Source organism: Plutella xylostella, chromosome Z (genome assembly GCF_932276165.1).
Source record: "Plutella xylostella chromosome Z, ilPluXylo3.1, whole genome shotgun sequence".
In the NCBI taxonomy this organism is placed as follows: Eukaryota; Metazoa; Arthropoda; class Insecta; order Lepidoptera; family Plutellidae; genus Plutella; species Plutella xylostella.
This window is the reverse complement of record NC_064012.1, coordinates 14,380,380-14,407,297: the sequence shown is the minus strand read 5'-3', so window position 1 is coordinate 14,407,297 and position 26,918 is coordinate 14,380,380. Positions and strand designations below refer to the sequence as shown.

The following is a 26,918-nucleotide window of genomic DNA, read 5'->3' as shown; positions in this document are numbered from 1 at the left end:
TAGGTACTTACACAGATACAATAAGAAATACTATGTAAAATAGGTGCCCATGCAATATAAACCATGTTAGGTATTATATTATGTCTATTCGTCCATCTTTAGTATATTATCACCGCAAATATATTCGATCAAAGCGTAGGTATGTATAATCATATTCGGGTTTCGATATAAAACAGGAAATTTATCAAACCTTACATCGAAATTGCACTTTCTATATAGACATGGAACAGAGTCAGCAGTGTACCTATCGCGAACTATTTTTACAACCATTTCCGGATTCAAATTGTATTGAACTTGACACTAATTACGTCGTTAATGTTATTTTTTGACTTCGCGATAGGGTCTCAGGGAATCACCGCATTAGAAAATACAAATAATGAAGGACTGCACTTTGCCTTTGCAAGGTACACAGAGGCGAAATCAGGTTCAGGTGCCATTTTGCAATCGTTAGTACCTACAGGCAAGCTGACTGACATCTTTACGCAAATCTGAAGATTGGAAGTGTTGTGGCACCCCTTGAGAGAGGCCTATGTCCAACAGAGGCTGATTACAGGCTGATGATGGTGATGATGCTACATTAGCCACACAAAGCCACCTAAGTCATTATTACTGAAAAAAAAAACAGTTTGTATTTAAATCAAACTGTTAAATACCTAAATATCTTTGAAACATTTTCGTTGTTACATTTTATTTTTGTATACAAATTCAGATTAATTACGTTTGCGTAGCAAATAACCCCGATTGACCGTGTTAAAGAGAAACAAACGGTCGATCGACCATAAAGCTTTTAAAAGCGATATCGTTCGAGCTTTTCCAACTGTAAACAAAGTTGACAAACAACAACAACAATAACTGAACAATATTCCCGGGAAAAAGCCTTAAGGGGCATAACATAGTACCAACGTAGCGGTAATAATCCCTTGCAGGGAAGGCACGCGTGCATTGATTCACTCACTTTCGCTGGTATTGGGGTAGTTCCAATAAAAAACATAACATCGTATGTAATTTCAACATGCAGCATTACTAAACATAAGAAAACACTGCTTTATCCTTTATATACTAGTTACAGGCTAGGTATTATCTGGGCTAGATATTAATCGAATTATTAATGGGTTCAGAAATTGCGTCCCAGCGTGCAGCTGATTGGTGCAAATTAAGACGCCTGCGTTGTCCTCCTTCTATCGAATTAATTTAACTATGTCGAGCTTGATTAATAGTTAGATAGACTTGTAATTTACTCAAGTGCAGTGTGGATGTAACGTAATCAAAGGATATAACATGATAATTATTGTTTGTGTCAGCGGTCTCACATACTTACTAAGAAATTCAACTTCAATGATCTTGTCTGATTACTTACTAGAAAAATGTATCTTGTAAATAATCTTTCGTGAAAGTAATATTATATCAGAGTTTAGCGTGACATAGGGCACAAAGGCGACCCTAGATATACAGGGTGAGTGTTTCGTAGAGGCACATCCGAATGTATGTTACAGAGCTCTTCATTCTGAACAACTTTTATTAGGTATAATGACTGCTTCTCTTTGTGATGACACGGGGACACTGAACTAGGGTTTTCTCCCGTAGTAAAAGGATTAGCCAGTCCGATTAGAGTCAGTCCCTGAGTGCCTAAGGTACGCCGGAAGTTTATAGTGTAACTTAACGGTCTCCAGATTGATAGGGTCTTGGATGGTAGATAAAACGTACCTGTTTATAAATCAATGTATGTACATATTACTCAAAAGCAAAGAAAAGCATAAAATTATGAAAAAACGCCGCCGCCGTTTGCAAAATTTTACACCGTAAACGCTAAAACGAAAATATTGGGATAAAATTTCAAGTAAGTGTTTAAAAAATTCGGGGCCATTTGGTGGCATTAAGTATGTGGGTGGGTGGGTGTCGTGCTTTGGGAGAGGCCTACGTCCAGCAGTGGACTGCTATAGGCTAATGATGATGATGATGATGTATGTGGGTGGAACTTTTTTATTGCTCGCCGTGTATTTTAGAGTTTTTATTTATAAAATAAGAACTCTGTTTCGTTAAGTGGCATGCCTTTGAAAGAGGCCTATGTCCAGCAGGGGAATGCTACATATTGGTAAGAAGACGACAACATAAAAAAATATTTATTAAAACATTTTAAAACGGCACGTCTCAGACATAAAGCAGCCATCTTAAAGTTGGATCTCTAGTCTCTTTATAGACCGAAGTGAGATTCAGTTAGATCCCAGCGGAACTGAAAAGATTACTTAAGTGGTGGTCTGGTGGCGTGGCCACTGTGGCTAGATCATATCTTATTCGCTAGCCGCCATTGAGTTATAAATAATCTTGACTAAGTAGAGAGGGTATCTTAAGTAAAGTTTCAAGACTAAATATTAGTTTAGATTAGTTAGAATTGTAATATATCCGTGTATGGATCTAGTAAGCGCGCTCCACACTCGCGCCGTGAATTCGCGGCGTGAATTTACGCCACGATTCGCGCTCAAGTGAGTCCGTCCACACTCGCGAAGCTTCACAGTGTTGTTCGCAACTTCAATGGATGATGACGTGATTTCTGCTGCTGTTGGGACTCTGCTTGCCATTGCTTACTATAATTACTTGTGTGTTAAATCTAAAAAGCCAGTCTTTTTCTATTATGTTCTAAAGCTCGACATTAGCGAATCCTTCTTTTTATTTAACTCCGCCACTGGTACATATAATTATTTATGATAGAACTTATGCGTATCCAGGCATCAGCGTGTGACGCTCTCCTGTCCGCTGGATTGACGACCTTAGGCGGGTAGCCGGTAGTAGTTGGATGAGGAAGGCCGAGGACCGAGAGTTGTGGCGCTCCTTGGGAGAGGCCTATGTCCAGCAGTGGATGATTATTGGCTGATGATGATGTGTCCAGGCATCATGAACCTTATTCTTATTATTATGTTTCTTTTCCCGCGATGGTTCGGATGACGTGATCATCAAGGTTGACCTCAGGAACGCCTTTAACACGGTTGAGAGGGACATAATTTTGGCGCGGGTTAGAGATCATACCCCAGCGCTGTACCCTTTTCTCCATCAGTGCTATTCGAAACCAAGTAATTTATTCTATGGTGATAGCCTGGTGGAGTCAAGGGTGGGTGTTCAACAGGGCGATCCTTTAGGCCCTTTGATCTTTAGCCTGGCCACCCAAGATGTTGTGGCTCACTTGCGCTCTCCTCTCAACGTGTGGTATCTAGATGATGGTACCTTGGGGGGCAGCCCAGAGGTAGTTTTGGCTGACATTGAGACCCTGAAACAGGGTCTCAGTAACTTGGGACTGTGCTTGAACACACAGAAATGCGAGCTGTTTCCATGTTCGGGGCAGCTGCCTAGCGATACCCGCATGCGAGTGGAAGCCGCGGTCCCGGGGGTGAATTTGTTAGTCAAATCGGACTTCACTCTTCTGGGTGCTCCCATCTTTGCTGAGGGTGTTCCTGGGGTCATCCTTTCCAAACTCAGGAATTTGACAGACACTAAGCCCCACCTCAAGCAGCTCTCTGCGCATGTGGCTCTAACCATTTTGCGCAGCTGTTTGTCCATCCCAAGGCTGACATATACTCTTCGTACTGCGCCGGTCTGGCTGTGCGGAGAGGAGTCCTTGAGGTATGACAACATGCTCAGAGAGTTGCTTGAGAGTGTTCTCAACGTGGGGATGTCAGACCTCCAGTGGTCTCAGGCGGCACTACCCATCAGACATGGGGGTTTGGGCATTCGTCGCCTTCAGGACATCGAGCTGCCGGCTTTTCTGGCCTCGGCGAGCGGGGTGTTGGAGTTAGTCACTCGTATCTTACAAGTCAATGGTGATGACTTTAGCATTCCGTTCGCTGAAGAGGCCTTGAGTCTCTGGCGTGCTCGTTGTCCTGGCTGTGATGATCCCGACTTTCCAGCTGAGCGTGCGCGTCTGCTGGCTGTATCCCGCCCTGAGTCCGGGCTGTGGCTTCACGCTTTGCCATCGCCGCACTTAGGGACTTTGTTAGATGACAATTCCTTGCGTGTGGCGGTGGCACTTCGTCTGGGCTGTGACGTATCGCTGTGTTTGTGGTGCAAACGTTGACGTGCAGGGGCGCCATGGGCTTCATTGTGTCCGAAGTGCAGGCAGAATCTCACGGCATCACGCAATAAATGATATCGTTCGGAGGGCTCTCATTTCTGCTGACATTCCGGCGGTTCTTGAGCCGCCGGGGTTGAGTCGCAGTGATGGGAGGCGTCCGGACGGTCTCACCTTGATACCGTGGGAGAAAGGTCGGTGCCTGCTCTGGGACGCCACATGCGTCTGCACTTTTGCCCCGTCCCACGTGGGGCACACTGCTGGCACGGTGGGTGCGGCTGCCGAGGCGGCTGCACGACAGAAGTGCGTCAAATACGGCCAGTTGATTACGGGTGGCTATATTTTTGTGCCTCTTGCCATTGAGACCACTGGGGTTTGGGGGGAACAGGGGAGGCAGTTCGTCAGGGAGATTGGGCGACGCTTGAGGAGCCGCGGTTTTGACTACCGCTCTGGGGCGTACCTGGCACAGAGGATCTCCCTTGCCGTGCAGCGCGGCAACGCAGCTAGCATTATGGGGACTTTTGGGTCGGGTGCGTCCTGGGGTGGTTTATTTAGCTAAGTAAGTTGTGTTTTGTTTGTTTTTTTTTTTTTTTTTGTATTTTATTTTTGACGAAGCTAGGGTGGATTTTATGTTTAATGAATTTTGTATTTTATTTAATAAATGATTTGATAAGTTTAACATTATGTTTCTTGTGTTTCGACTGCCATAGCATCGGCTCAGCTTGGTAACACTCCAGCAGCGTCCGTTTGAGTTCATTATCCCATTTAGTTGTGAAACGAAAGCAACGCACGCACAACCATCCCCCACAATGTCTTGAACGCTACTGCGAAAAAACAGCGAGTGTAGATGCGTTCGCGTTCGCGCGTCGCGGACCCTTTGTCGCGGGCCAAAAAACCGACACCGGACGGGAAGCGCCGCGAACCGCGAACGCGAAGGCGCGAACAACATCTACACTCGCGTTTCGCGCTTTCGTGTGCGTTCGCGGCGCGAGTGTGGAGCGCGTGTTACACCCAAGTCCGCGTTGTTCTATGTATGGATCAGCTGATCGACGATGCAAAGACAAAAATGACAAATCAAAATTTTATTTATCAAAATTGAGTTTTATGGTCCTTGCTGAACGAGGAAAAAATTGTTGATTCCAGTAAATTATGTTATACCTGTTCACACAAAGAAGCTTATTCGTTGCTTCAATGACGTTGCTGATGGTGAAATCCCTTGTGTGGTAGGTAGCGCATAATGATGGTGCACGCAATTCTCGCCGTTAACCTCAATGTAATACGGCGCTATCCTTCGCTTTTTTTCTTGGCACATCCAGAAATATTTTGTTTTAGGGGCACCGTAATAATATTCGTGAGATCCCAGACTGCATATAAGAATCCACTTAATTTCTATTTATTCTTGATTCAGACAAGCAGAATGCTTCGTTTCTGTTAACTCACAGTCTGGGAAATATAGGAGGGGGAAATTCTGTGAGTAAATATTACAGTCGGCAAGTAATTTACTAAATCTCAGTACTACGTTAGACATAGAACAACGCGGACTCGGGTGTACCCTCGGGAAGCGTCATAGCGATCTTTCTTGATACAAAAAAGTCTGCCAATTTTTGCGGGGGGGAATTTTACCGTTTACCATGATTATGTCCCATTTGACATGTCATTATGAGTTTTAATACCCAGCAATAAGGGTTATGTGAAGTGACATTTAATCATGAACACAGTGTCGTCATTTTTATTGCCAATGGATGTAACAATTATCGATAAGTGTTATCGATGAATTCGAGAGCATGGGTTGGAAATACTAATTACAAATTATTTAAATTATGAAATAAACGAAGCATTATATATAATTTATACAATTTATATAATTTATACAACTATGTATTAATTATATTAGGTATACTTACTAACTTTTGTAACTATCATCACGACCCATATCGTCCCCACTGCTGGGGCACGGGTCTCCCTTCATTGAAGGAAGGGTTTTAGGCCTAGTCCACCACGCTGGCCAAGTGCGGGTTGGTGGACCCCAACACAAGCAAGCCTGTGCTGAGAGAGTTATCGGGTAAGTGGGCAACCCGACTGTCAGATGTTTTCAAGCTGCCCGAAGGCCTCTGACTAGGCTTAACGACTGCTGCCGAAGCTTACGTGCTTACCCACGGCTTAACGTGCCGTCCGAAGCACGGAGAGGAGTCTAGAAAAGAACCACTTTAAATCGGTCACCCATCCATTGGTCATCCAATGCCTGACCGTGCCAGTTGTTGCTTAGTCTCAGTGATCAGTTACGATCACTGAAGCCCGCTCGACAACGGACGCTTTGTAACTGTATGTATGAACGAAATATTTTGCAAAATAAAATAAATTGTGAGATCCTTTAACTATAACCTTTTTTGTCGATCAATACAAAATATCTACTTACTGGTACATCACTATTGCATTTTTTTGAAATTGATTGCTAGGCAACTGCTAATAACAATAAACCATGACCAAATCCGTGATCAAATCCGGAATCTGGATATTCTATGAATTGAAGTTGTCATTTTAGTATGTAAACAAATCATTTTCTATGAAACGAACGCTTTGCCAACTAGATTGAGTCTAGTTAAAATTGAGACTGCAACTAGTTTTTATAAATCGGTGGGCCTTTCTGGCCTACCACCCCGCCAGAGGGGAACGTCTGCCTATTTCGTCTCCAGACCATTCATACTCAATGACGTTAGACTTCGTACGCTTGTATACACTAGCTGTACCCGCGAGCTTCACTTCGCCTTAAAAAGATTTCCCGCGGAAATTCCGGGATAAAAATTAGCCTATGTTCTTTCTCAGGGTCTAGATCATCTGTATACCAAATTTCATTCAAATCCGTTCAGTAGTTTTGGCGTGAAAGAGTAACAGACAGACAGACACAGTTACTTTCGCATTTATAATATTAGTTAGGATTAGGATTTGAGCTTGTTATCATATTTTTGTGAGGTTATCTTTTGTGAATAAGTAATCTTTTGTAACATACTAAACAGCTTCCCACGAGTGCCTAGATTCTAGACCTAACACAGTGGGGGTGTTTGCGAAGCTAATTACACCCTTGAGATTTGTATGGTTAGTGTATGTGTATGGCCGAGTGTGTGGCCGGATTGGCGTGTAATTACTGTTCGGGACGCGATTAGCCGCAGTTAACACAGTTTGCGCTACTATTTAGTCTGAAAACCAGTCACCTGTACACTCTAAATTCCAACTAAAGGGTAGGTTAATCCAGAAGAGGCACTCAGAAATTCTCGTACATACATAATACACTCATGGGCAATGAAAAAGTTCCACTCACAAAATGAGGACACCACATGACCCCAATTTTTTCAAATATTTAATTTAAAATTAGAACCTATTATTACCGTTTTTAGTTAGTAATATTCTGATGCTCAGTGAAATGTACTTCAATGTTGCAAAAGGCATCATTAACCTTTTCCGTTTAGACTTAATTTGGTGCTTTTCTCAGTGGAACCTTTTCATTGCCCGGTAGTGTATTATGCTCATAACTATAATCCCCGAAAGGGGTTAGGTGAGTCGCAAGCTAGTCACCTGATTTTTGCTATACCTATATTTGTTCTCACGTGATAGGTCTCAAGCCGTTTTAAATACCAACTACAGAGTAATCCAGAAGAGGCACTCAGTACCTAATTCTCAACTCTTAATTCTCACGTGCCGTTCATTCTCACATTTTACATTCCAAACACTTACCTAAAAAAGCGGTGTTATAAGTTTGAGTTTGAGTTTGCGCCACAGACAGGTTCACAAATGCTCTCCCTTTGTGAACCTGTCTGTGGCGCTGTGGCCACTTAGTTATAATGTGTAATAGGGTAGGGATTGGAAACCTGTTTTTAATTTAAGACTTCTTTGTGTATAAAGTATTCTTTAAGTTCAATAATTATGTCCCAACCCTAGGATAATATTAAAATACAATAACATACCTACCTAATTATAATTCATACCGTTTAAACTAATCATCCTGGGTGTGTAATGGATTCAATTTCAATACGGCTTTTCACTTCGGTAATCAGTAATTACAATCCTATTGATTACATCAGATCAAGTTAGCTCAAATTACATACTATTTTGGATTTAATGCGATCCCCATTTTCCCCTTGACCACACGATGAATTGAGTTGAACAAGGGGGTTACTCTCTTAATCGAGCAAAAATTTTCACACAATCAGTACGCTTAACACAACGAGATAGTCTTAGGCCCGGGTCTCCTATTTACCCCGTAGGTCGCGTCCAGCGTCACGCCCTAGGCCGCATCACGATGCTCACTACGTCTACGCGCCAAACGTTGGCGTGTGAGGGAGACCGCATCAGTACATTTCTATAGTGAGCATCGTGACGCGGCCTACGGCGTGACGCTGGTCGCGACCTGCGGCGTAAATAGGAGACCCAGGCCTTACTTGGTTAACGCTGCAAATTTGTTTTTTGTTGCGCTGACCGATCCACGGCTGTATCACGTTGTATTTTCGTTGAAAAATGATGTAAGTTTGTTCGTTGATTTTGAGACTGACCCCACATTGCCGTTGGACATGGAAAGTGTTACGATTTTTTTTTTTTGGATTGCGTCTCTATTTGTGCAACACTCTGTAGACCCTCGGTTTATTTTTATTACATTATTTAATATTGGCTTCATACAGTTATAAGAAATGAAAAATATAGGAGAGCTGCGAAACTTATATATTTATACATAATTATGTAGAGTTTAAAAAGCTGCCGACTCTTACTTATTAATCTAATTATACTTAAGTAGGTATTATATTACAATGACTTAGATTCTATAAGGCGTATATTTTATTCGCCTCCGAATTAAAGAAAGTTAGCAGCCGTATAAAGGGAAATCAATTAAAATTTATGTTTTTTATCTTTCCCTACTTGTTGTTCGCGCATGAAATTAATTGGAATATCGACGTTGTAATGAATACTCTGAGCCTGGGGCTTGTAAGTTACGTTTCTGTTAATGGCAACCGGTAGCCATTCGTGTATCAATAAACTGAAATCATTTTTCAATGTTTATAATACGTAAATATCTGATTCAGGAAATGAATTCACATTTGTTAATTTACTTAGAGTTAAGTTGGTTAATAACATCCTAAGGCGATCCGTCCGTTGCTAGTCACCGCTAGAGCCGCCTCGACGCTACCTCAACTCTCGTGCAGTGAGCGGATCGCCTAACCTAACGAGAAACCTTCTACCTGAGCGGATTTAATCGATTGCTTACAATTCAAAACCTAGTAGTTCCAGTGTAAACACGAACCAATCAACGGATAATTAATGCCACTGTAACCTCTGAGCCTGGGACTGTAAGCGAATTGGTTCTCAGCTCAAACCCTAAGTCCTAATTCAATTTGCATAGAGCGATTCTCCAGTTTATAATGCACGAATGGCGATTTTCTGAGAGCCGCCTAGCTGAGTTGCCTGATAGAATTTGAGCCGATTATTTGGCGGTTGGCTCTAGGCTCCCATTGTACTAAGGTATAAGCGAGCCTTTAGTACAAAGGCGATCGTCTACTCCACGTATTCAAGGCGCAAACACCATTATTCTGAGAACTGGCTCAATATTGCTGTGGTGAAACAACGCAGATAGAAGCTCTTCCCAAGTCTGCGTGTTTTTAAAAGCGTTTCTTTTCTAATCGATAAAGTTCTAAAATCGAATCTCTTTTGGTGCGTGATTCTGCATACGAGAAACGATCACTTTCATCTTTTTGTCTAGCGAGTAAACCTTTTAAGGCGGGTTGAATCTCGTGAATTTGAAAGCCTGTTTGGAGGTTCATTTTCAGTGGTGACGCCCAGAGTGTGTACTGGCCTCAGTGAGGATTAGCCCACAAAGTAGGTAGCACCTCACAAAGGTTTTAATCAAGTGTTCGGAGGCGCGGCCGATGACCTCAACTAAGGTATATAGCTGCTTGAGTACATAAGCAGTGCTTATGTAGTGATCCAAAGTTTCAACGGTAAAACACAAAAGCAAAATCTGGTGTAGTCTTCGCACAAAAGTGGATTAAAAAGACCTTCCAAGTAACAAGTATTTCATTCGATATCGTAGGTATGCACCTGCTAATAACTCAAACAAAGGTACGAGCACACCTACACCCCACACACCTCCCCCAAATATAATAGTCAGATTCTCTCAACGCCAGAGGAAAAGCGATATGTTAGCTGCCGTCCGTGTGCGCCGAGGCTTGACCACTGCTGATGCCGGCATTGACGGAGCCGCCAAGCCTATCTTCGTGAACGAGCACCTGGCCCCCCACAACAAGGTGCTGCATGGCCGTGCGAGACGCCTAGGTAAAGAACTTGGTTACAAGTACATCTACACCCGCGATTGCAAAATTTTCTTACGTAAAACCGACATCTCGAAGCCTTTCCCTATACTATCTGAAGAAGATTTAGTTAAAATTGTTTGACTCTTAATCTCTATTCACTCTGTCTGTCACCATTATTATATTATCATAATCACGGGTAATATATCTATAAATCATGTTCGACTGCTAAAACTAGTGAGTATAATTATGTACTGCAATATTCACCTTTGTTACCATATTCATAAGCCTCACTTTTTGTTCACTTTGATATGTAACATTGTACAAATTAATTTGCAATCGTCAAGACAATCAAGGTCATGTTGTATAAATGTATTGTACCGTGTAAACAAATTACAATTAATAGTTGTGTATCTCAATATTGCTACTACCCGTATCCATAACTTAAACAAAATGGGGTCAATACAAAAACAAAAACTACTTTTCTATTTACAAGTGTACTTAATTAAAAATAAACTTGCTTACTTAAACTTTAGTGTGTGCATCTCTGTGTTAACTAACTATAGGTTCTTTTTTTATCTCTGTTCTAATGTTGAGTACAAAATGTAACTTATTGATTTATTATCAGAACGTAAGAGGTCTTAGGACAAAATCTCACAACTTTTTCTCATCCGTTTCTAATTGTTCTTACGATGTAATTTGCATAACTGAATCATGGTTGAATGAAGGTTTTTACAGTAGTGAGTGAATGAACACGAATACTTATTGTCTTCCTTTTATGATAGGGCTAGTAACCTGATAACTTCCCACACTAATGAGTTATTCTTAATTATGGGTGACTTTAATGTCACCTTTGCAACTTGGGAATACGACAGTATTAGCAATAGTATGCAAATTCAACCTTCCAATGATAATTTAGCATGTTTAACAAGTAACTTTTTAAATTATAATGCACTTTCTCAGCATAACTCGCTGTTCAATATTAACAATCGCCTGTTAGATTTAGTTTTTTATAGTAGGGAATGTGATGTTAATGCCTGTGAGAGCCCACTTACCCCTGAGGATGTGCATCACAAGTCGTTAGATATTAGCCTATCAGTTAATCAAATTCCAATACTTAGCCAAAATAAACCCCACGTAAGTTATTTTTTAAGGCGGATTTCGATTCAATACGCTCTGAATTATTGGCAGTAGATTGGAAAGTGATATTCAGTACCCTAACCGATGTCAACCAAATGACTGATTACTTTTATAATTTTATTAATAACTTAATAGATAAATTTGTTCCAACGACTTACTATCATTGTACTGATAAATCTCCACCGTGGTACACTAAGCCACTAATAAAACTCAGAAATGAAAAACGCAAATTCCACAAGAAGTGGAAGGTTTATGGCAATTTGTCAGACTATAATACTTTTTCATTGCTACGATCTAGACTACAGAAAATGGAACAAGAATGCTTTAGGTACTATATTAAGAAAACTGAGGAATACATTACAGAAGATCCTAAGCATTTTTGGACATTCGTAAAGTCAAAAAAATGTGCTAATAAAACTCCAGATAAATTATACTATCAAGGTCGTATTATTTCGGGTGGCGAGGACATATGTAATGCCTTCAATAATTACTTTCAATCCGTCTTCGAATCTGATACGAGTAATACACCTCATTCTACGAGCAACACTCATAGTAGCCAAGAAAACCAAGACTTATCCAGCATAGATTTAAGTTTCATAAATATAGACGAAAATACCATATTTAACGAATTCACCCGAATAAATGTTAATAAGGGACCTGGATCAGATGGCATTCACCCAATCTTAATCTCAAGGTGTGCTAAAGAATTGGTTACACCGTTATTATATATCTATCGTTTTTCTCTCACATCCGGAGTCTTCCCAGCCATTTGGAAAAAGGCCATTATTACACCAATACCTAAAAATAACAAAGTAGACATCTTAACTGAATATAGACCCATTTCTAAGTTAAGTATTTTCGGAAAAATATTTGAAAAAATTGTAACCAATCAATTAGCATACTTTGTCAAAAACATTATAGCTGAGGAACAACATGGCTTTATCAAATCACGTAGTGTTGAGACTAATATGGTTAGTTTCAGTGAATACTTGCTTAATGCTATGAACAGAAATTTACAGGTGGATGTTATTTACACAGATTTTTCCAAAGCGTTTGACAAAATCAACCATGATACACTGTTACAAAAGTTGTTAAAGCTCGGAGTACATGGATCTCTGTTGCGATGGATCGAATCTTATATTCGGAATCGTAGTCAGGCGGTAGTACTAAAGGGTTTTAAGTCAAATTTTCTTGATATCTCCTCAGGAATTCCTCAGGGATCCCACTTGGGACCGTTACTTTTTACACTTTATATCAATGACATCGGAGGAGTCCTTAAGCACGCTGAACATTTACTGTATGCAGATGACACGAAGATCTTCAGGATCATCACTGACGTGCAAGCATGTTTGCTATTACAGCAAGATTTATGTGCTCTGACTGAATACTGTAAGGTGAACCAACTCTTTCTTAACGCTAGCAAGTGCTCCGTCATAACTTATACTCGTAAAATTAAGCCACTAGTTTTTCCTTACACACTACATTATAGCGAGCTACCTAGAGTTAATACTATTCGTGACTTAGGGATACTGATGGATAGCAATTTGACATATAATTCACATATAGACAGTATAGTTAATAGAGCATTTAGAAATTTAGGTTTCATAAATAGAGTTTCAAAGCCTTTTCAAAGTATAAATACTATTAAAATATTATATTACTCATTCATAAGATCTATTTTAGAATTTGCTTCAGTTGTATGGTCCCCCTGTTATCACATACACATCAAACGTATAGAGCAGGTTCAAGAGAAGTTCCTTAAAAGCCTATCATTCAAATTTCATTACCCCTGTACATCTTATGATTCAAGACTAAAACATTTTAATCTCACCCCTCTAAGCCTGCGACGGAAGTTAATGGACCTCACGTTCTTATATAAAATCTTAAACGGTAAAATTATTTGTCCATCCTTATTATGTAGAATCCCTTTTACTGTGAGATCCCATGGCCTCTTGCGTTCTTTACGTCCTCTTCGTAATAGAAATAAGTTATTTATACTTCCTAATTACAATAAAAATTATACTCGTAATAGCTATATGTATCGCACACTACACTTATATAACTCTGAATTATCAGCCTCCAACATTGACCCATTTAATGACACTATAGATGTATTTAAAAGTAAGATTTTGAAACACCTCAATCACTAATATAACTATAGTAAGTATTAGTAACTTTCCTTGTTTTTTTATATTCCATTCTATTCTATTCTTACTAGACATCATATTGTATAAGTAACCTACCTACAATCTTAACCACGCTATTTCAAATTTGTAATTGTTTCACTTAGCAATTAAATTTTCTTATAAGTCCACTAGTTGATAGTTCTCTGGATATTTGTAAACTAAAATATAGCTTAATTTTAAATTGTCGGCTCTCCGAGTCTATAATAGTATGTAAGTATTTAAACCTGTATTTTCATAACTTATGACTGTATGAAGCCAAAATAAAAATAAATAAATAAATAAAAATAAAAGACTTATTCTTCACTTACCAATGAGCGTGAGTATCATGGAGCTAGACACGTAGGCCAGCAATATAATCCCGAGCTTCATGACGATGGACAACGGGATGAAGCGCTTTGAGGATAACGTAAAGACTTATAAAAGACTTATAAAGATCTTTAAAATAACACGCAGGCGTTTTATCTTATACTGTAATGTTGTCTCCGCTCTCTCTCTCTCTCTCGCTCTCTCTCTCTCGGATGAAGAATTTTTTATCACTTACCAATAAGCGTGAGTATCATGGAGCTAGACACGTAGGCCAGCAGGATGATCCCGAGGCTCATGACGATGGACAGCGGGATGGAGCGCTTGGGGTTGTGGGCCTCCTCGCCGGTCGTCGCGATGATGTCGAAGCCGATGAACGCGTAGAAACAGGTTGCTGCGCCGCTGAACACCTGTGGGTAAATGACTAGTCAGTAAACAGGATAAACTTAGCGTGTAAGAAGAAGAAGATTGAAAAGAAACCGAAGTATATGAATACGCCTAAAGGCCTTGCACGGGGCGTAAGACGCGCACGCCTAGATGTGATGTAGTGTCTCGTCTTTGACACCAAGAAAAAAATACAAAAAAAACACAAGAAATTAAAGGAATTTTGTCTAGATGATTTATAATTACTATTTTTGGGCTAAGTTTACTACGAATGTAGTAGATAACATTATAACTTCAGCTTTCAGAAAACTTTTTTAAATAAGGTTAAACTGGTCAAACAACGTGAAAAATAAAACTAATTAGTGTGTTATACTGACTCCAGCTCGCGGTGAATATAAAATTTCTCATTGTTTTGCTATAACACAAATTGGAAAATACTGTTGCACATTTTATTTATTTTGTATAATTCATAACGCCTTTGTATGTCCGGAGTCCGGACTCATGAAATCAGATACCTAAATATACAGGGTGTAAAACAGAAAAAGTAAAAATCTTGCTTCAATTAAAGAAAGTTCAATTCTCACCAAAAAAAAGATACTAAAAGGTGCAACACAGCAACCCGTTGTGTTATTGTTTTATATTTTGCCTGTATTTTTGTTTTTGCCTCATGTTAATTTTTTATTATTATGTTTTTGGCCTTGTTATTTTGTATATGTATTTCTTTTCTTTAAGTCTGTATCTTTCTTTTTGTTGCTGTCGCTGTCTATGTGTCGAATAAATGTTTCTTTATCTTTATCAACATATTTAAAAATATTTTTTTTACATCTATTTCGAATTGGATAAACTACGCAACGGATGATTTTACTTTCATTAGAGTTAATCGCTTAAAACTCACTTTCATCTATAACTTCAAATCCTTTCATAATTATAGAGTCAACAATGATAATTGCTCTTGTTAATACCAGCGGATTAATTCGGTGCATATCATTGTGCCGCTGGCTAATACCATTGTCATTGTCTGATGATGAATTTATTTTGATTGATTGGATTGATTCCACCTGTCAGTGTAAAGGAGCTTAACAAGCGGAGAAATTGAATATGATAATTTAATTGCAATTAATGTTAATGGAATTTTGTATCAGTAAAGTACCTATAGTATGTTATTTTTTATTGATATTTTAAAATGAAACAATACTGCATCCAGTCCCAACTGGCTTACCCAACCTGTATATATTATACACACACATATATATATATATTATATAAACAAATTCAATTACACTCGCGAGTAATGAAAAAGTTTCTGTGACAATATTTAGCACCAAATTACTCAGTCTCAAATGATGCAGTCTGCAATGTTGAAGTACCTAGGTACATTTAATATAGCATCAGAAAATTAACAACCGCAAACGTAAAAATTGGGTTCAAATTTTAATCAAGTACATTGTATAAAAAGTTGGATGCCATTTGAGTGTCGCTATTTTGTCAGTGGAACTTTGTCATTGCTCTCGAGTGTATAATAACCACAAAAAAAACAATCTCCCATTAATAACACTCACCCCGCTCCACCCATACGGCAGAAACCCGTCATGCTGAGTCCAGTTGCTAGTATCGATGTAGAAGAGACCAGCGGCCACGATGAACACCCAGACAGACAGGTTGATGGCGTTGAGCAGGTTGTTGAAGAAGAGGGACTTCTTCACACCGGCCACCAGGACGAACATCATGCCGATCGTGATGAAGAAGGCCAGGAAGTCCGGGGGTTTGCCTAGGGAGAAGATAAAAAGATAAAGATGAAGAAATATTTAGCTGATATACTGACAACAACAGGAAACAGAAGATAATACAATGCAGAACAAGCAATAACACGATAGGTTTGCTGTCCAAAGTGTCAAAAAGGCACCAGGTCAAAGGCATTTGATATAGATAATAAGGCCACGGCGCTGGTTTTAAGCTGGCCCTTATAATGTGAGAAGTGGAGGATGGAGTCGGTACATAGCCTGGAAGGAAACCCCTCAAGTAAGGGGGGTCAGGCTAGGTAGCAGTGTCAGTTTGGTCGTCGAAACATTTAGCATATTGTCACGGTAAGAGTACCTATAGGTTTCGTTGCCCATAACTGAAATTACTGTAGTAGGTAGTTAGTACAAAGTGAACGGACTTAGATAGTACAGCCTTCAGTAAAGAAACCTGACCCTTGTCAGAATGACAATGCTTTTGCAACAGTCTGTACAACTTTAAGCCTCGTATTCACTAGGCGACAAATTGTCGCAGAACCTGTCTAGGCACATGTCGTCTACGTGTCGCCGCGACGTCGCGCTCTGTTCTGCGACGTCGCACGCGACAATATAGCGACATCTAAAGTTCCACAAACTTATCTGTTCCGGTGAGAGCGAACTAAATTGATCCATATCTCATTACTTACTAATGAATTATATATTGTTAAGGATTAGATGGGTTTATTAATACCGCAAGGGAGAATTACTACTATGGGCAATCATAAAATCTTATAGAATGAAGAAATATTACACATTTACGTGAGCTGTCACCGGAACAGATAAGTTTGTGGCACTATACGTGTCGCAGAACAGGTTCCGTGTTTTGACTCGCGAGACAGAACTTCCTGCGACATCAGTCTAGCGCACAGAGTACTTTTTTTTTTTTTTTTTTTTTTTAGAAATTGTTATCACTCCACAGACTTTATGTCCGTGCCTTTTGAAGAGTGGTAATTTTTATGAGATAGTTTTTAATTCTTTTATCTACTTTCTACTCGGTAAGGAAGTTTCATTTATATATAGGTATATATATTCTATCTTTTATATATATATTGTTCTTTTTTTTTTTTCTTTTTCTTTTTTCCCTTTTTTTTCCACTGCTGGGGGAAAATCCACATGGACACCTGGGAAGAGGACCCAGGTAGTGTCGGGCGTTAACCGATTAAAAACCCCCAGCCGTGTATCTCATTATACAAGAATTTTTTTTTCTTTTTTTTTCCTTTTTTTTTTAATTAATTGATTAATGGATAGAGTCACACTTACATTAGTAATGGCAACAAACTTAACAAGGACAGGGCCAATGCCAGCTGTCTTCGGAGAACTTAGTAGACACCTGGCAATGGCTCGGCCCCTCAGTCGTTATAGGTCATGTTTTGCCTGATGTTAGTGTGTGACTCTGTTCTTAAAGATAACTTATTTTAATTGTTAGTTATGATATAATAATCAATAGGTTAGTTATATAAATTATTTTCCCAATTTGACCTATATTTTGCGCTCTTAACCAAAATTATATTTTATGATTTATTCCGCCCCGTTTTGCCTTCTTAACATTTCCCCAGAAAGTGCAATGACCTCTTCGTCTCGATTCTTAACTGCCATTTTTAGATTGTACTCGAGGATGCGTTTCTTTGGCGCTGTTATTGCCGTTTTAGCGAGGTTGCCGATAGCGTCCTCGGTGTCATCCGCATAGTAGGTGCAGGCGGTGGTGTGCCTCGACAGCGCCACTACTGCGTGAGGTATGCTATCGTGCAACTTTATTTTATCTTTTGTTCTTATGATAATAACGGATTCGTACGTCAATCCCTGTGCTTCGTGTATGGTTAGGACGCGTGAGCCCATTCCTTCACCATACCCTTGGCTGGTCAAGGTCTCTTTTTCTTCCTGTGTATGCACCAGGAACAGAGTGTTGGTTTGGGATTTGGGAATTACTGCGTCTGTTAACCTTTTCAGCTGCAGGGATTGGATGCGCGCTGTGGCTGCGTATATGCCTGAGTATACTTCCTTTAGGGCGTATGCAACATCCATGGGGTTTCTGTATGAGCACAACAGCTCCTGGGTGATGTTTGCTACCAGTGTTGGGCGATTGTACCTAAGCTCGAATAGGTTCTCTCTGTCGATATATGGTAGCTGATTGATGTCTCCGATCAGAGCAATATCACAGGCACGAGACAGGTGGGCGGCCATTACGATTGCCCCGAAATGGTTCATCAGGGCTTCGTCAATTATCAGGCGTTGGCAACCGACATGGCGCACAGAGTACTTTGTGTGCGCGACTTCTAGCATCAACATGCCCGTAGAAAAAACTTATTGACTTCCTCGGGCGACATCTCGGCGGAGACTGCTGGTGTGGACAAACAACATGTATCACGACATGTTATCAAAATGTTCTGAGAACACGCACCGTTGATGTTCTGTAACAGTCTCAGAACTTGTGCCCTAGTGAATTCGAGGCTTTATGTTTTTCCGTCAGGTTTTAAATTCAATTTGAGTCCGCAGATGGTCAGCCGCCACTGTTATTGCATTTACTTCGGACGCTAGTTCAATCAGCTCCATTTGTTTAAACTGCAAGCAATCACTACCTCTAAACGCAACGACACAGAGTTGGGATTACTATAGCTAAGCTTAGAACCTACGTGCCTGTAAAGTTAGTTAGTTGCCCTTTGAATATTCACCAAAGTTATTTTAGGATGCAAACATTTGTAACAACACCATTGTTTGATCCGTGCGTGATAGTTAATAGAATCATACATTTGTGGTCCAGGAAAATTTACAACACCACTGGAAATTATTCGCACGTATAGCTTGACGTGACCAGATGAATACGAAATGTTGGAACAGGGGCTATGTTAATTTTCTGTCTACTTATTATGTGACATTGTTGCAAAGGTATTATTTACTTCGAACTTTCATAAATTCCGTTTATTTTCAATATCTTTACAGTCCTTTTAAAATGCAACTGCCATCTAGCCATCAAATACGCGTTTCTAAGGATCTTTTACCGTATGTATAGGGCGTAAAAATGTGTCTACATAACAGACTAGGGTAGTTTTACAGTATAAATTGGCTCAATTGGCGGTGATATTTATATCATTAATACGTAATTTATGTTTGTTAACGTATTGGTTTAGCGCCTGCTAACTGGATTACGGCGCAGGCTGTCTGTGTAAGGGGGGGGGGGGGGGGTTTATAGGGGGTGAACGTCAGTGTTAATTAATTCCCAATTTAAGTAATTCTTAAATAAAGCTTGATCCATGAGACATAGTTACTATAGGTTAGTTATAGATTTCATAGATTAAAAGTGGGTGCAGCAATGCACCTCTGCCTACCCCACAAGGGAGTACATTAGTACAAGGTGTGAGTGTTTGTTTTTTTTTACTAAACTCATTATTTTTATTTGCCATTTATAATCTCCACGCTGAACCGGCGGACAGGAGATGTAACCCTGACGCAAACATGAGCTGAGATGAAATATCTATCTATAAACATAATCTGCCCCGGCCGTGAATCAAACACGGTTTTGTTCCTTTACTAACCATCACTGGCCCCACCCGGTTGTTCATTTAAATACTTAATTATAATAAAACTTAACAAATGTAAGGATGTGATCGCGGGACCCACTTTAGCACATCAATTTGTGCTTAACCATGGGGTTGTCATGTGCATAATGTGAGCCTAATCGGAACACGCCCTAAAACTCAGTTAGGCGCGAAGCCAATAGATTGCATGTTGTAACTACAGCTTTAAATGCAAATTATCTTCATAACAAAGTGGATATAGCAAAGAGTATTAGTGATAAAGGGTTCAATATCGGATTGTATAAAGAACATACAATGACTAATCCACAAACAAACGAATCTCGAAATTTCATTTTACAATATTGAACAGTTGACCATACAAAGCAGACACCGCTACTTGATTCTGCCGTAATAAACACTAATAGGCTCATAACAGATTCACAAAGCGAATGTTTCATATTGCATCGCAATAATATTTGCCGGTTCCGAGATACAAAGGTAGGCACGTAGGGTTTTAATTTGATTAAGTACATATATTGGCATGTAGCTGCGTCCGGCTTTGATTTAAAGGGAATTTATAAATTGCTTTGGCCGTCCGTTTGACGCATGGATATAGAGGTAAGTTTATCACGGATTATTGAGATCACATATCGGATAGGGAATACGAAATTAATCATATTTAGGCCCGTGGCGGATTTCCCTTTGCTGTATTAACTGATGTTTGACTTTAAATAAGTCTCTTTTTGTATTTGAGACATATTATGCGGATTGGATATGTTCTCAAAGGAAATAGTACCTCTGTAATTGGTGGTTGTAAGCCGTATATATGTATTCATGAATTTAAATAAACTTCTACTCGATTTAGTTACGATTTCTACTGGTCACCTCTTTCGGCTTCAGATTTCCGAAGGGGGAAATACGAGGCAGCTATATAGGGTGTGCCATAAGTTACCAAAACACCGGTAGAAGGTGATACAAATCGTCATTCTAAGCAACTTTTGTTCTTGGTAAATTTGCGTTGACTTTTGCGACACCCTGTATATCCTACAGAAGCAGACACACACAGTGAACTTATAACAGCTCTTACCGAAGAAAGTTCCGAAGGTGGCCCGCAGGTAGCGCGACACGGCGCCGCTGAAGATGGTGTCGAAGCAAGCGCTAAGTGCGCGCGCGCATGCACTCGTGCCGATCTGTTGGCAAACAAACAGTAATATAGTACCTATGCATAAATAATATATGGTCACGAAAAAAAAATAAAGTATGAATAATACACTCGGGAGCTATGGAAAAGTTCCAGAGACAATGGCACCGAATTACTGTATGTAAACGGAAAAGCCTAGCTTATTGACGCCTTCTGCAATATTGATGTACATTTAACAGCGCATCAGAATTACCAATTTATTATTCAAGTTCTAATTTAAATGGTTTTAAAAATTGGTTAGTGTCGACATTTTGTAGGTGAATTGCTCGTGAGTGTATATGTATCAGGAATTACGAGTGGAAGCATGTTTTTTTTTCAAACATCTGGGTACTTGAATTCGGTTACCCATGCAATGAGCCTGTTTCTTAACTTCAATGGCCAGTTACAATCACTGAAGCGAGGTCTACTACGGAGGCTTCATTTATTACTTTATTAATTACATGATAATATAACATCATGAATATGTCCAAGACTAAGGTCATGTCCATAATTCCCACCGAAGTTTCCAACATTACTGTTGGAAACCATAAACTGGAGGTGGTGAATGAATACACTTACCTTGGACATTGTTTATCCTTTGGCCGAGAATCCCAGGTCAAAGAGATCACGAGGCAGATTCAACTGGGATGGGCCGCCTTTTCAAAACTTAATGATGTCCTGAAGTCTAAGATCCCACAATGCCTCAAGACCAAGGTGTTTAACCAATGTGTCTTACCCACACTAACATACGGTGCCGAAACATGGACGCTGACCAAGGAAACTGTGCACCGAATCAGAGTTGCACAGAGAGCTATGGAGCGAGCCATGTTAGGCATTTCGCTTAGAGACCGTATTCCCAACATGGTGATCCGCAAAAGGACCAAAGTGTTCGACGTCGGTATGCGGGTCGCCGAACTGAAATGGGAGTGGGCGGGACACTTGGCTCGTCGGGAGGACGGAAGGTGGCCAAAGGCGGTCACAGAATGGTGGCCTAGAGACGGACGAAGAGCGGTTGGCAGACCACCTGCTAGATGGTCCGATGACATCTGCAGGGTTGCAGGGAAGCAGTGGACCAGAGTGGTACAGGACCGGAAGAATTGGCGTACAAATAAGGAGGCCTATACCCAACAGTGGGCGATAGAAGGCTGATGATGATGATGATAACATCAATACAAAATAGCCCTTGAAAATTGCTACGTACCTACCTATTTAGATGCTCAAAGTAATAATTATGATATTTGGCGGTTTAGCAATTATAAATGGTGTCTAAATTGCGGTAACGCATTCAATAGACTTATCAAAATAATTATATGTTTGGTATTATTAAGCTTGTGGTTTCAATGTATGTATTAATATGGAAATAATTCAACATTAACCATTCAAGTCCAGAGAGATTTGCCGGTCGTTTATTTATGACCGTAATGTAGGTAATCAGCAGAATTAATATTAATGTTATTTCGCAAATCTTACGCATTCAGATAAAATTACATAAAGAAATCGAGAAAAACATAAATCTATAATTGATTGATCAAAGGCGTACCCTAGAACTACAATAATATTCTGCAATATATTTATTGTGCAATTAGATTGAATTGTGTTATGAATCCAAATGACGTTTGCGCAATCTTCAATATTAACTCTAGACGATGAATTATTTTGCACAATTTTCAATATAACGCAATATAATTGATCGTCTAAGGGGCGCCACAAAACTCTGACAGGCTTCCTCAACCAGTTACTACTTGCTGTCTAGACATATGTGTAACTAGCTGTTCCCGCGCGCTTCGCTTCGCCTTAAAAAGTTTTCCCGTGGGAATTCCGGGATAAAAAGTAGCCTATGTTCTTTCCCAGGGTCCAGACCATATGTATACCAAATTTCATTCAAATCCGTTCAGTAGTTTTGGTGTGAAAGAGTAACAGACAGACAGACAGACAGACACAGTTACTTTCGCATTTATAATATTAGTTAGGATAACGCCTTAACTAAACCTCAATATAATAACAAGTATGAGTGAGTTTATCGCTTAATCTCAAAATAGTTATAACATAATTATTCTGTAAGGTGTTGTCTATTCATGCGATTAAAGTCAGGATCAATTTATGTTCAAAGTGTACAAAGTTCGTTATTGAGGCGGTAACAGGTATAAGCTTTGCATTCGCGTCATATAGGTAAATAATGTGATTTTGTCCTTTAGTTAAATTTATTTTCTAATAACTTAACTCTTCTAGCTATTGTTTGTGTGGTAGAGACTGATGTAAGCAATAAGACAGCGATTTTGTACTGTTTTTACTTAGTATTTTATGCCTATAAAATATAAGTAATTTTAATATGTAAGTATATAAGTAATGAATGAATGAAAGTAAGACCGAATGGCGTAGTGGTTAGTGACCTGACTACTGAGCCGATGGTCCCGGGTTCGATTCCCGGCTGGGGCAGATATTTGTTTAAACACAGATATTTGTTCTCGGGTCTTGGATGTGCCCGTAAAATGGCAATAGGCCCGCCCCCTATTACATTGGGACTAACATAACACTCTGGCGAAAAGTGGGTGCTGCAATGCACCTCTGCCTACCCCGCAAGGGAGTACATTAGTACAAGGCGTGAGTGCGTGTTTTTTTTTGTATATAAGTAACAACTATGTAAAATTTAATAAGTCTGTTATATATGATATGATTGCAAGAACGTAACTACAATCAAATGTTCAATCTTGATTATTTTTCCTGAGTAAGTAAGAAAAACTAAATATACCATTAAACATTGTTATCACGACTCTGCTACAAAAATAAAGCATATCGATGAATTTCCCGCTCCATAAGACCTTGAACTGAGAGAAGGAAGACCCGGAAATTGGTCCTAAGACCGGTACACGGGCAGAATTATTGGAGACCTTGCAATAGTATCTCACCATGCAACATTGCACCCTATTCCTGGGGTGCAAGAGCGACTTTTCCTCGCCGTTCAAAGCACTATCCGATTTTCTGATGAAACAGGAGTATATAGGCAAACCTAATTCCTGTAAAGGCTATTAAATAACGGTAAAGGTGAGGCCACTGGTCTATTTCAGGACTGGAACACATCCAGCCTGTTATAAATTAATGGGCAAGTAATGTTCGATAAACTGATAATAGTTATATGAAAGCTTTGGTTTCTGGCGCTTTTCCTGAGAATAATTAGTTAATATACTTTCAAATAAACAAGTTAAGTAACGTGATTTAGATTTGATCAATACTGTGCACACTAAACACTTAATCATGTCTATTTAACTTAATCATGGTTATTTACTTAACCATGGTTATTTAACTTAATCATGGTAATTTAACTTAATCACGGAAACATTTACAATGAAAATGTATTGAGTGTTCTTTAACGAAACTTCTTTTTAGTACCTATAAAGGAAGCAAGCTCTATCTAGATATCTAGATATTGTCTGATCTCATCTTCTCTCTAATTTATAATTCACAGAACGCTTCTGCCCAGTTAGAGCGATTTCACAGAAGCAGAAAATTATATTGTTGGAAGAATAGTGGAATAGATGTACAAAACATTCACAACGGAGCAATTGGTGCATTTATGCATCGTTACCTACTGTTTTGAATTGTATTTTTTTTGTAATTTAGAGCCCAATAGTGCTAAGGGTCAATTCAAATTAATTTTAAATTTATAAATTACAAAACGTAAAATGCATTTGTTTCAATTTCAACAACACTAAAATATTAAGCAATACCTAACAGCGACGATATAAATAACAATTGACAGTAAGTACCAAAATTTATATTATTTTGTGCCTTCAAAAATAAAATTCAAAATTTGTCTCATTATTGAACGCACTAAAAACTTTTCCGTTTTGTTTTTGTTCAACCACTATTTCATAGGACATAGTGGCTGTTCACATTGACTTATACAGGGTCTTGCAATAAGGGTATACTAAGCCGAAACCTACATGTGCAGCATGGTATATCTAAGCCCGAAACTGAAATCAGAATTTCAAAATTTGAGAAAAAAAAACATTCTCCATAGTAAAAAGTCACGTAACCAACGAAGTTTATATGGGACATGAATATTTTTTTTCGCGAATTTTGAAATTCTGATTTCGTTTTCGGGCTTAGATATAGGTAACAAGCTGCACATGTAGGTTTCGGCTTAGTATACCCTTTTTGCAACACCCTGTATATGCTGTTCAATATTACGTTATGTGTATAGTTTGTCACGTACGAAATCGTTATTTGCTTGTTAGAGACTGTGAGTACTGTGACCAAGACATTACGTCACAATATAATGTCCTCGACTTCACGTTTACATTCGTTACCCAGAGGCAAAAATAACTCATGTAAATAATGTGTATCCGTGTGTGAGTATGTGGCATCGTAGCCTTAAAATAAAAGCTTTCTTTGTATTTTTTTCTTAATTACGATTGTTTGTAGGCGCAAAATGTTAACTTATTACCGCCCATTGTTTCTCACCAGTCTTATCAAATTACTAGGACGTCGCTACGACTTGCTACAACAATACAGCTACGGCGCTACGGATTTTCGTAGCACTATTTACGTAGCACAAATTTCCGTAGCCCACTTCATCGTAGCAAAACTCTTTGTACGACAAAACTCAATCTTTTAGGGCCACTTGCACGAACATATTAAATCTAGATTTAGTGTTAAATTTCGATTTAGTGTCCAATTTTATATGTTTCTGCAAGTGGCCCTTAGTAAAGAAAATCATTGGATATCTTACCAGATATTCCAAGATCATGTTCCAGCCGATGATGAAGGCAATGAACTCTCCAACAGTGACGTAAGAGTACATGTAGGCGGACCCGGTCGTGTGAGGGACTCGAACTCCGAACTCGGCGTAGCAAGCCCCTGGGAACAACAACACAACGCAACCATCAATAATGCACACACTAGCCAGCACTGGAGCCACAGAGCAGCAGGGATTTAGTTAGAAACGTTCTGTTACACGGAATCACAAATGTATTTAATGCACCTTGTATTGGCCGAGCACCTGTTGTCAGAATTTTTAAGTCCTTTAAAAGCCTTTGAGCGATGCGGTTACTACCTAGCACACCAAATTTTAGTAACACTGTACAATGTACACTTGTACAGATTTCATAGTACTCGATCGCATAAACCCAATTTTCATGTAACTTTTAGTGATCTCTTCTTTATGACAAAAGACAGATTTGGAAATAATAAATACCAAAGGTAATCTTCAAAGCTCGCGTCTACCTTATAATTAATCCTTCAGAAAGACTGACAAATAATCCCATTGTTCATGAATATTTGCATCTAGATCTGCCCGGCGACGGCGGTGGTGGCGGCGGCGGCTGCATTAAGAGCGGTTTTAGACTAGCGTATTTTTTGGGGCGTAGGTAGAAGCTAAAAGCTGTAGTTTTGTAAGTTTCTCAGCGTAAAGTGATAGATTTTTTTTGTTCTGCCAACCAGACGTTTGCGAGCTCGCGTTCTACAGGTTGATAAAAGAAATATAGGCGATCCATTTACGTTACGGCTATAATATGTACGGTGACCTTAAGGCGTATGCCTTCTGGTACACGCTCAACTTGTAGGAAGTTAGTTTAGTGCATTTACACGATAGAAGAAGAAGAAGCGTTGACGAGCGTTTATGCTCGTATAAGCGTCATTAATACTGACACCATTTTTATGAAACGCGCTTGTACGCTAGTCTGAAACCACTCTAACTCTGCATCCATTTAGCAGACTATGCATAAAAATAATTTCCCCCCGCCGGACCAGTGGGACCGGCAAAACTGATTATGCAGCTCAACCACGGCTTAACTATACAAACGTTTTTACTTTTAAGTTTATTTTCTCCCTAAGTTTTACAGCAAGATGTAATGCTGCAAACTTTGCAGAAATGAAGTGAGAATGTAAAATATTAAGCGGTCGCCTCTAGAGCTTACATAAATTATGAAGGTATAATAGAATAAAATACGAGATCTTACTTATTGCAAGACACATAATATACACTCATGGGCAATGGAAAAGTTCCACTCACAAAATGCCGACATCGAACGACACTCTTACCGTTTTTAGTTGGTAATACCCTGATGCTCTGTTAAATGTACTTCAATGTTGC

General features: G+C 39.4%; 1 protein-coding gene across 1 annotated transcript in view; it reads right to left on the bottom strand.

Moving 5' to 3' along the window:
* Window positions 1-26,918, bottom strand: part of LOC105391703 (probable cationic amino acid transporter) — a 132,236-nt gene that overhangs the window by 47,873 nt on the left and 57,445 nt on the right. The window contains exons 4-7 of the mRNA XM_048632939.1: window positions 25,557-25,684; window positions 20,735-20,837; window positions 15,920-16,128; window positions 14,215-14,386 (exon numbers count right to left, since the gene is read on the bottom strand). Coding sequence (XP_048488896.1) covers window positions 14,215-14,386; window positions 15,920-16,128; window positions 20,735-20,837; window positions 25,557-25,684 — 612 coding nt within the window. The remainder of the gene's footprint in view (window positions 1-14,214; window positions 14,387-15,919; window positions 16,129-20,734; window positions 20,838-25,556; window positions 25,685-26,918) is intronic.